Raw genomic sequence first — 12,013 nt, forward strand, 5'->3', positions numbered from 1 at the left:
TATAGTAACTAGTAACAGTGTACAAAAATGATGAAAAAATGAAATCAATGAGACATAAGTTGTCTTCCAGCAGACTTGACTAATATGTAATGAAAACTTGGGCAGAGCAACCAAAGTTTTCTTCAAGTGGGATTTCATAGCCTATCTACTATGGTTTATTATGGCTTTACTTTGGAAAAAAAAAATAGGCATCTTTTCTTTTTAAAAGAAAACATAGATATATCTGGTTTTGATCATCTGAAAACAGTGGATTCAAATTTACTATGATCAAATTATTCTCATTATAGATTTAAAACATAAAAGCTGAATTCTTTTCTTTGTAGTACATGTTTAGTTCTGTCAGTGTTAATTGTTGGAAAATTGCATTCCTGGAGGTGATAACAGAAGATGGCCTACTAGGCTTGCTAATTAATTTTAAATCATTGCAATTTAATGTTTGTGGTTTAGACTTTCTGTTTCCAATTTGTTAGTATTTATATCATCTCATCAAGGCATGTTTTTTCACACATTCCATTCTCCGTGATACCAGTAAGAGTTACAAATGCACATTTCCCACATCTAAGAAACAAACCTATATATTCGCAACACACCACTATGAAAAAGGATGAATATGATATTAGATGATATGATGACAATCATAGTTTCAGTCTTCATACATGTAAAATCTTAAAGGTGAAAATTACAAGTGCATTTTCAGAGGACAAGATGAAACGATTTTCAAAATGCTGCCTAAGAAAAGTAGGGCCTAAGGGTGGACTGTGTCATTTGGCAGTTGAATTGATTAAAAAAATTCCTGTGAATAAAGAAATTTAATCTTTCCATAAACTATACTTAAGTTGTTTTGGAGAGCTGTAGTGGTAAGATTTCCTTTGCCTTCTTTGCCAGTTGTTTCAAAAGGAAAATCTTCTTTTAATCACTCTCATAGAGCTTTCTTGTCATCAAATCAATTATTTCAGACTCTAGGACACACAGCTGTTTAACCACTTCAAAGTTGCAAAACTGCCCCTTTTCAATTTTTTCTTAAACCACTGTAAGTTTATATTGCTTATATCACATTAGCTTTCAATATTATCACATTGTTTCTGTGATTCTTTAACTGAGCTCTGCTAAGTTAATTTAAGAGTATCCATACATAAAATAGCCTTGGGGCCCAGACAGATGGCTATTTGGAAACAGCTGTACTAGTTTGAGAAGTTACTGTCCAGGGGTTTTCATTATCAATCTCAGCTGTGATGCCATAATTAATTTTGTTAGTGCTCCAGCTGCTCTTACTTCTGCTGTTATTATCCTACTGTTTATTAATGCTGTTAAACCCTATTTCATTATGAAGTCAGCAAGGTTAGTTTAACTGCTTTTACCAGTGACTCAGTCTAACTCAGCTGACTGCACTGAAGAGGATTGTGAGCACTCATACAATAATGAATAGCATAACACAACTACTTCTTAACCTTGTCTTTCTAAGCATTTGGTTTAACTGAATTAATTAATTAGGTTAATTCAATTAATCCCCTTTAATTAAACCACTGAGCTCTTTGCATCAAGCAGAAAAAGCATTTATTGTTACTAAAAACTCAGATGTCACAAATAAAGCATTAAGATTCATGATCAAAAGAGAAAGAATAACACTTTTAAATAGATACGGCATTTTATTATGAAATTAACCACATTAAGAAAAATAATAAAGTATCTCTTAACTTTCTATCTCACTAAGCCTGTTTATTAGATGCTGTAAACAGTGTTGAATCTAACTGTAGGGGATGAATGGTGAGTTGCCAAATAGCTTTTAGAAAATGATGACTCGAGCAGTAATGTGATTCTATTGACACTACTAGAAAGATCAGCATACCTTCCATGGAAATATCAGCCAAAGACTCGGTTAATGTGAGCTAACAGCCAGAGTCTGCTTTGTTGTGGCTTTCAGCACAATGCAGTGTGTACCTTATTTCAAGGGTATGTTCTAGGCAAAGACATATAGCTTTATGAAAGTGTGTTTGTATAATCTTGAGCAGTGTGACAGTTAAAAAAGATAATAATAAGAAGTTAGAAATGTAAACTGATTTTAATTAACAAATCCAAAGGCATTCTTAATTTATTCTTCTGGTTTCAGAAAGTGTGCTAAAACATGTTCATTAATTTTGAAGCAAAGAGTTAAGTTTTCATTAGAACATAACCAGAATGAAACACTTCTGGAGGGTTTTTTCTCAGGTAAAGACCAAAAATCTCATTTTTAAGGGGCAGCTAAGGTGATCCAGTAACTTCCCCATTAAAAAGGCATCCCTTGGCCAAGGCTTCTGCCATCCTCTCCTTTTCTTGGCACTTCCCCTCATGGCTTCACGGTGAGTTGGTTCAGCTGGCTGAGCTGACAAAGAGCTGCTCCTCAGTTCTGCTCTGCTGCCCCTCGGCGTGGCTTTGTGCTGGATCAGCCTGATAAACTGACCTGCCCCATAATGACACAATCCTTACATCCAATAGAAGGGAAATGGTGCCACAGTAACTGAGGGAAGGAAAACTGCCCCTTTGTGATGGCCACTCACTTTTAGATCAGCTAATCTGTGCTGGGCCTGCTGTGTCATGTGAAACCATCCCCACCCGGTGTGTCTGCGTGGTGTGGGAGGCTGGGGTATAATGTACCCTCACATAAGCCACTGATTCTCCCCCTGCTTCAAAGCATCTTAATTTTTTTTTTCCTTTGTAATTCTTTATTCTTCTTTTGCTCTCTGTCTTATACTCTTTATTATTACTTTTGAAAAGTGCTCTAGGATAGAAAGTGTGAAAACTGCATGAAAATTACTTTATCCATTAATAGCACCTTGCAGGACTGTTGACCTCTTTTAATGCATGTGCTGGCAAAATCTCTTTTTAAGTGCAAAGAAGAAAGTGTGTTTCTTTCAGCATATACCCAAGATCACAAAGCTACAGCATTCTTGGCTGACATTTTGTTTGCTATACTGCTCCACTGCTGCAACATTACATTCCACAAAATTGTCTATATTTAAAGTATGATAGTCCTTACTCTGAACAATTTCTACAATTTCTATGTTCGGACTGAAAATGTAGAAAGAAACATAGCATTTAAGACTTAGTTTAGTGGCTCACAGCTTTAGACTTGTAGGGAGACATTATTTTCTGCAATATAGCACAGCTGATGGGATACATTTGTTTAAGAATATTTTACAGAATTCTAAAAAAAATATTACCTTCTAGAGAAAATACAGCTAATCAAAAACCAGCCTCCAGAGGATGTGAGTGAATAGCAGATGAGCTGGGGTTTGGTTTTTTTTTTTAATTCTGATTTGCTGAAATTACTTTAATGTAAATATATTTAAAAAAGTGATTTAATAACCTGTATGTTATTTAAGATATGTTTGGCAGGATGTGACACAGTGCAAGGCCTGCCTCTGTTTTCATGAGGCTGATGTTCTACCATGAGCTTGTCAGTTTAGGAGAACTTCTTTTCCCACCATGTATTTATCTGAGACTGTCCACATCAGTGCTGTCAGTATCTGCATCCTAAAACATCCATTTGAAACTGGACATAATTCGCTGCATCTTCTTGTTTTCTAACTGATATCCCACGTAGCTCCAACCATATTTTTGCTTTAATTTCCAAGAAGAAATAGGCCTTTGCTTTTGGGTGAACAACCTTGTGAACCTGATTTGTGCCTCCACACAGTGGACAAACCCCATCTGGTCGTGGTTCTGAGCAGTGTGTTATATAGATGCAGTACTGATGAGACATCACTGGAAAGGAAAAATATCTCTCCTACAATGAATTCCTACAAGGAATTTGAAAAATATTTGAACTTTTTCATGAAAATATCTAAATCTTCATTGATCACTTATGTGAACAAACCACTCTACTGACACCCTGTTACAGTGGTTCCTTCTCTGCTGGTGTGCTGTTGGCAAGACCATTGATTCCATTATATAACTGGTACTTTCAGCTATTTTATGTCCTAAAGGGTTTCTTTTCTTCTTTTTCTTTTTCTTATCTGCATAAAATTTGTAAAATTTTAGTTTTAAAAAGCAGCGTTCTTAGGGAAAATAGTAAAAGAAATAAATGTTCCCAGTTTTATGGCAAAATCAATTGTGACCCTATTAGTTGGCAGTTCTTACAGATCAACCACAGCCTGGGCTTTGCAAGGCACTTGGGTAACAGTGAATGCACAGTGTGTGGAAAATCTAGTTAAATCAAAATAAGACATAAAGTAATCTTCACAGCAGGTGAGGGGGTTGATTTTCAGATGCAAGGGGGAATATTCTTCTACATTCCATTCAATTGCAAGCTGTATTTTTCCTTCAGCAGTAGAAGCTATTACTTACCTATCTGGAGTGATTTTAAAAATACTCCTTTCATAGAAATAATATTTTCCCTTGGGAAGATGCAACCAGCAATACTCTAATGAAGGTGATCTGTTGCTGGAAAATCCTTAAAATATGAATGAGATTTCAGATGCAGGGGAGAACAGGCTGCATATTTCCCACTAGAGCAGGAACAGATCTATAGTGTCAAGAAGCAAGGAAATGCAGTCACTCACTCCTCAAACAGCTGTGATTGTCTTCACCTGAATAATGAGGAAGGATTTGAAAGCTATTTAATATCAAGTTAAGTTGAACAGGGAAAGTCTAGTCTACATATTTTTGAAGGATGGCTGTATGTAATTATATCACATCAAAGCAAAATTAATTGAGGAAGGGAAAAATGTTACATTCAGAACCCAGGAAAAAAAATGGTTACACTGTGAAACTTCTTTGAATTAATTCCATAAACATATAAATATATTAGTATAGTCATGTGCTCTAATGGATCCTTATTAATGGGGCCATAAATGAAGTTACAATCACGTGTATGTTTGCAGGACTGAGTCATTTCCCAAGGAAAATATTGAAAAGGGAATATATATAAATGAGGAAACTTACAGTAGGCTTAAAAAAATATTTAAAATGTATTGTAGGTAATAATGTTGGATTAGGAAAACACACAGTCTGAATAGCTAATGGATTTTTTACAGACTGCATCTCTGTGCTTTATTTAGGAAAATTCAGCTCAGTAAAATGTAAGGAATTCATCAGCTTTATGTGAGAGTTCCTTTTTTCCCCCTCCACTTTCACCATGAGTGGTTGAAATATTTTAGGAATATTTGAAACAAAATAATTTGTTTCTAATTTCATCTGCCCTTCTTTTACTACAGCTGTAATTTTTTAATTAATCTCATTATGAAACTCTTGCAAGTGGTGACCTCCTCATATTTTATGGTTTTACACTTTTAATCTGCTATATTGTGTAACACACATATATATATATACACACACACATATATGTTAAGATCCTACATGTTGAAGGCACAAATTGTTTTCAAACTGAGCTGTATAAACAGGTTTAAAGTGGAAGGCTACTTGCTGTCAGCAGGACACTGCACTTAAAAGAATTTGACTCTGCTTTTTTTTTTTTAAACATTACTGTACTTACAGGTATTTGTTTCTTTCTGAAAGCAGAAGTGCTGCAGTCCAAATGGTTTCAAATGGCTGCCTATATGTGATTGCTTTTGATTTAAAAGCACATGGAAAAAGTTTCAGTTTCGCAGAAGACCTTAAAATTTCTTTTTGTTTAAAAGAAAATAAAAAGAAAATCCAAGAACAAAGCAGTTCTGAAGGCTGAGTATGTGGTGGTTTTCATCAAGCCTAATTCAAGATGCTTGAGATGTTTTTGAAAGTTCAGTCTTGGCACTAACAGCTGAGAATGTAGTGATAAAAGTCATAAGACTCATGATGCAGAATCCAATTTATTGGTCCACACCCCGGACTCGTCTTTGAAAATTTATAAAGATTACAGTAACATTTAATTTCTGTAACTATGTTGGGAATGTTTGAAAAAATAAAAAGGAAAGATGATCATTTAGATAAACACGTGATCCTCTGGACTGTGCTTACACAGGCACAGCAGTGGATCTGGAGCACAAGTCAGAACTAATCCTCCAGCACCAAAGCTGTATTTTCACCCATCACTCTGCAGCTGTTAATAATGATTTGTAACGGAAAAAAAGACAATTGCAAGTTGGCAATTTTTCTGTGATCATATAAACATAAGTTTTTTGGGGTTTTTTTTGTTTGTTTGTTTGTTGTTTTTTTTTTTTTTAAGGAGAGGAGAAATCTTGCATGGGTTCTGCAATCTTCTTGGTTTTGTTTTTCCATGTTTAATCTTCTTCTAGTTAATAGCAAAAAACGTGGGAGCATTTTTATTGAAAATTCTCTTGGTGTCTTTTGCTAGCCATTCAGGTATGCAAGCCCCAAAATTTCTATTTATAACTACGGGATGCCTTAAAAACCTGGAGAAAAGCCTGTCACCAGTTAAAAAATAAAGCCTCCAAGTAGTCCTGCAGCAAAACTGGACTCGAGACTCTTAGTTAAAAATAAAAGGGAGGGGAGGTAGGGCAGGGAAAGAAAGACCACGAGCTGTTAATTAGGAGTTTTAAAATACGATTCAGAGAATAACAAAGAAGTGGGTGACAGATTGCAGAACACACGAGGTATTTGCCCCAGACTTCCCTTTAAACCCACACTGTGGTATTGGTCACTTGGAGGTCTTTTCTGATATGACAGTCTGGTTTTTTACCTGATAAGTTGTTTTAGTCTGTGCAAGAGTTTAAATTGGGTAGTTTTACAGGACCTATCACATTTTGCAAGTAGAAATCATGTCAGAAATAAGAGGGGTAATCAGTATAAATGCACTTTTCATGAATCTGCCCAGCAAATCTGGAATTCTGGCTTCTGCCTGTAAATCCCAAAATGCTTTTTTAGCTGAGGACCTGCCACTCCGGAATGATTTCTCTCTATTTCTGGTCAGTTCTTTCTGTTTTCACCATTCTCTTTATTTTGACTATTTACATTGAAAGAACCCTGCATTAATCAGATGCTCTGGAGATGCACTGGTTGCCTTCATTCTGGATTTTTTTCTCAGTCCAGTTTTGTCTTCCATAAACTGTTGTGTTTCTGTGGCTGTCTCTTCATGCATCTCAGGTGACTGAATTATTTGGAGGATACTTGGATAATCAGTTGGAAGCAACAGTCTCCAGTATATCTAATTCTCTGTAGTTCTTTCCTAACTCAGATGTTCATAGCCTAACACTTGTATGTTCCCATATTTCTTTTCTTGAATTATCTAAATGCCATTCAGATACATTCAAATTAATTATGCACTGCATCAACAAATTCTGCTAGAGATCTTTCAGCCCTCTTTTTCCATATCCATCACTGGATGTTGGTGTTTGGGAGTCTCCTGTATGTCAGCTCTTGCTTCCTTAATCTGATCCTAAGTGAATTAAAAAATGCTCTGAAATTTTTTTAGTTCTCTACAGTCATGAAGACAAGACTAAGCATTTTAAAAAAATACTCTGCTCCTGGTTTGGAGAATTAGGTTTGTCCCATCACATTTATACATCCATTTTGCAGAAGCCTCTTCTGCTTAGTGATCCTCTGACAGTTCCATTTCAGATTCATGAGTTGCAGGAGTGTCTATGGGCATTATTTCCATTTTATTATTAGTTTGTTTGTTTAGTAGATATTTATTCAGTACACCATTTTCCTATTACTAGTGACTGAATATTTCCTGAAGCAAAAGGTTTCACTAGTAGTTGTGTACGGGCAGACTTCCAATAGTAAGAGGCTAAAATTATAAACACTTTATAAAAAACTGTGCCTTTAAAAGTCAGGTCTTATTTCAGAAAGATTGCTGGTGGCTCCAATTTCATGTTCAGGCTTCTTTGGCATTTCATTGGGAGGCTAGGGCGAAACTCCTTTCTATATATATATTTTACTCTAAGCCCCTGCTAATAAGTTATTCCAATAGATTTTCTTTAATGGATTTTCATCTTCTTATAGTCCGAGTCTATAGTATTTTTCATTACTGTGTTCAGCTGTTTAAACTACTAAATGTAATTCTTAGTTTCATGAAGAAGCACACTCTGTAATGAGTTCTTTACAAACCTTTCATAAGCTGCTGTCTCAAGCCAGTTGTGTTATACAGTAGTGTATAAAGTAGGTCATAGTTTTTTCACAGTTATGCTGAAACAACCAAGTGTCAAAACAGAACACCAGACCTGCACATTAAGAGGAGGGAAAATAGTGCCTGCTATCAAAAATAGATGGTAAAGATGTTTGAGCTTAATGCATACATAAATAGGACAAAGGCCAATCCTCAGACAGCTAATAGGAGTTCTGCAGATTTTTGAATATTCCACTCCCAGGAGCAAATGAACAGTAAATCCAGATACATTCCAGTGCTTCCTTTAGCCATCATCTGTACTCCCAAGGAACGTGGCAGACCAAGTAGTAGATGACCTTATTGTAGTAGGAGCAGCAAGTCAAAAATAACAGTTAACAGTTGTGCTCCTCAAGAGCAACCCCCACCTCATTTCCAAGGAGATTAAGCACAGTCCCCACTAGTGCTTATTATTGTAGTGGTGGCTATAGTGTCCTATGATTTAGAACATGTATGTGACTAAAGGATACTTTAATCAGGTTTGTTCACTATTAAAAATAAGAGTAATGAGTAAGGAGTCTGAAAACTAAAGTAAGGAGTAAGGAGACTGAAACAGTGCCAACAAAATCATATGACCTATACAGGTAGAAACCCTAATACTAGAAATAAGTGAGATGTGAGATTTTATTTTTTTGTAACATATACTGTTACAACACTTAAGGGCCTCAGTTCCTCTATGTCTTAGGACTGAAAACAGGAGCTAATGTTTTAAAACCATATGAAATACTGTGATCATGCTGCCAATGAGCATGATTGTGTTACTTCTACTTAAATCTAATGTTACACCTCATTAAACCAGTGATTATGTATTCTCTGTAGATAATTTCCACACATTCAGTTACACAAACATCTTGGGATTTAAGGTGTTTGTCATTTTCCTGGGAGCTGAATCCAGCCTCCTGTGAGAATGGTTTTCTTGGCATTGCCCTGAGTCTGGCAGCAACTGCACAGCTGCAATCCTGTGACATCCCTGGGAGTTTGTTCTGCCCAGTTATGCCCATATGCCTTTTCCCAGCATGCTGGAAATCTCAGTGAGGAAAAAGAAATGTTCTCCTTTGCAGTAGAATCAGAGTTCTGCAATGGCAGGGATTTGTCAGCATAACTGCACACAGTGACTAGGGACATAAAACCATAATGTGGGAACGATGCCGCTAAAGTTTGACTTTTATTACTTCTTTAAATGTAACTTAAAATAGAAATGGGTCTTCGTCTTGCTGTGTTGAAGGAATGACAGGACTCCTAAGACTGAAATGGTTAAAATTCAGCACAGGAATGGCATGGTTGTAAGCTTGGTCATTGGTGTTGACATTTACACTGTTCATTGCTTTTAGGTATGTGTTGTCTGAAAGAAACGGGCTGGATTATCAGCGAGTAGAACTTGTTCTAAACATCTTCCTTAGGCATTTCAAAGTATTTTAAACAAGTTAGTTCAGTTTGAGGTGTCACATCCTGAAAAATAGATTTTTCCAATGGAAATTTCTAGTGAAAAGACTTAGCCAGGCACTTCTTTCCCCATCTTTCCAGCTTATCTGAATCCTGAGGACATCTTACTTTTCTATCTGCATAGGAAGCAAGTATATGTCAGAAACTATTTAAACAACTGCTTGAAATTCAGATTCCTGCTGACAACCCGTGCTTCCTGGTTAGTGTGATGTGATTTGAAATTGTTATGCTTAAGTAACACAGGTTATGATAAGACATGGACACTCCCAACTAAAAGCACTGCTAGCAGACACCTAAAACTCCTGCTTGCTTTAATGGAAAAGTGTGCGTGAGCCCTGAGGTTTTTGAATATGTTGCAATGTTTATGAAATATTTGCAAAGGCCAGCCTCATCACATCAAGGAATATTAGCTAAAATTCAATGTGCTAGATAGTATTTTGTATATAGGATATTCATAGTCATATGGGATATTGAATCCACTCTTGATTTTTCCCCTCACCAGCTGTACAAGCAGAAGGCCTAAAATTCAGAAGGGTCTTGTGCCAGGAAGGCACTTGGCACGTATTGCCTTGAACATTGTAGAACATAGGGTGTATCCTGCCACTGCAGTCATATTTTGGGTTTCTGAGGTACTGGCTGTGTCCCTCCTCCTCATACATCACTTCTCCTGTGTGTTTTCTATGAGCTGAGATCTTCCAGGTTGGTAGCACATTGAGCACCTTAAGTTAACACATGGGCCTGTTTCATCTCAGTACCCTGGGTATGTACCAAGAGAATTTTGTTTGCTGGTTTTCAGTTGCATGCCTTGGAAGAGTAACTAAGCCCTCCTGAAACTGTATGTAAAAAAGGGGAATTTTTTTTTTTTTTTTTTTTAGTTTAGTTGGGGTTCTTTGCCTCTAGCATAACTTTTACATATAAATCTCCCCATAAACTTGATGTGAAAGGTGTATAGTACAGATGCATCTTCTGAAAGTGTAGGGAGTAGAAAACCAGATTTTTTAGGTTAAAAGGCAGTTTGTAAAATTCTAAAATATTAAACCCAGAATATGATAGCTGAAATCACATGAGTAGAATGAGGAACCAGACTGTTGTATCAGCAGAAGAAAAACATTAGGTTAATCTGTATTACAGCACTCTGAAAGAATACAGAGCTTTGAAAACAGCTTTCACTAGGGGGTGGGACATTTTACTTTTATGTAGAGCTTTTGTTCATTTAGAATTGTTTACTCCAGCAAGCAACCCTGTGCTCTTTGTTTGACTGATTTTTTCCCATTTGGCAGACCCTTTGCAATCACATGGATAACATTCTTCTTTCACTGAGACATAGAAAAACTATTCTTTATTGACCTTGCTTGTTGTCCTAAATGACAAAAATATATTTATATACTAGGTGAACTGTATGACTTCATCCCTGACTTTTAATTGAAAATTCTTCAAAGCAAAAACCTCAAAGAGCTGCTTTCATTCTTTTTTTTTTTAAGAATCCAGTGACTTACTAGCAAACAGCTCTGCCCTCAGCTTCAGATGCACAACTCCCACAGCTGGCATGGAGAACTACGTGCAAGTATCTGAGTGCTGAAGCTGTGTAAAAACAAAAAAAAATGCCATGCATAAAAGAAATAAGCTTTTTGGGTTCAGTGGGGGGTTTTTGTTTATTTATTGAACAAGAGAGTATTTGCTGTGGAAGTATGGATGTTTACTTTTTTGTTTCTTTGCCTGTTAATGGGGTTTTTTTGTATGGTTGCAGTGGGAAGCACCTTGGAAGACTTGGAAGAACATACCCCAGATTATTCAATATGTCAGCTTTAGTTTCCTCACTAACATTGCAAAACACAAAGCTCATGGACTATAAACTATGTGATATTGATTTAGAAACTCTCTTAGCATTGTAGTTTTACATGTGAGGTATTGTAAATCAAAGGGAGATTATATAAGGATCTAGCATGCCAAGACAAAATTCAGTCCTAGTCTAAGTGAACACAATTCTGTTAAAACAGATGGTATTGTGCACATTTAGCCAAAAATGTTCAGTCTGTGTTTATCTTGTTTTCCTGAATGCTCACTTAAAACCTTTTCTGACAAGAACAAAACTCTGGATTAAATAAATGGGGTTACACCCACACGTAGGCAAGTGTTAAAGCTAAGGCAAAAATCTTCATTTGGCATAAACTGGACTTCACTGGCTCGTGCTGAGCTGTGACAGTTTACACAAATCCAGGCCCTGTTCAGAACGATTTGCAGAAACACTGTGCCCCTGCAATTCCAATGGAAGGCAATGAGAGCTGAGGTCGCTCTGCATTTCTGCAGGGGAAAAAAATTCAAAGGCCCTTTTGTTACCACTTAGCACGTGTGCTGAGAAAGGGTAGAATTAAGATCCCAGTGGCGGCATTTTCACAAATCTTATGTATGGTACTTACCTGTGTTAGGTCCAGTAAAACTCAGATTGGGCCCTCTGCTAAGGAGCCTTCATTTTTTTAACTTAGTCCTGTTGAGCATAGTCTTATTTAAGCCTTTATAATTTCACAATTAGAG

General features: G+C 36.4%; 1 protein-coding gene across 1 annotated transcript in view; it reads left to right on the forward strand.

Annotated features, from left to right (window-relative positions):
* IQCK (IQ motif containing K) overlaps positions 1–11,356 on the forward strand; it is a 37,220-nt gene extending 25,864 nt beyond the window's left edge. Inside the window, exon 11 of the mRNA XM_032704317.1 lies at positions 11,229–11,356. Coding sequence (XP_032560208.1) covers positions 11,229–11,290 — 62 coding nt within the window. The 3' untranslated portion in view covers positions 11,291–11,356. The remainder of the gene's footprint in view (positions 1–11,228) is intronic.
* The last annotated feature ends 657 nt before the right edge of the window (positions 11,357–12,013 follow it).

This window comes from Chiroxiphia lanceolata, chromosome 16, assembly GCF_009829145.1.
Source record: "Chiroxiphia lanceolata isolate bChiLan1 chromosome 16, bChiLan1.pri, whole genome shotgun sequence".
Classification (NCBI taxonomy): Eukaryota; Metazoa; Chordata; class Aves; order Passeriformes; family Pipridae; genus Chiroxiphia; species Chiroxiphia lanceolata.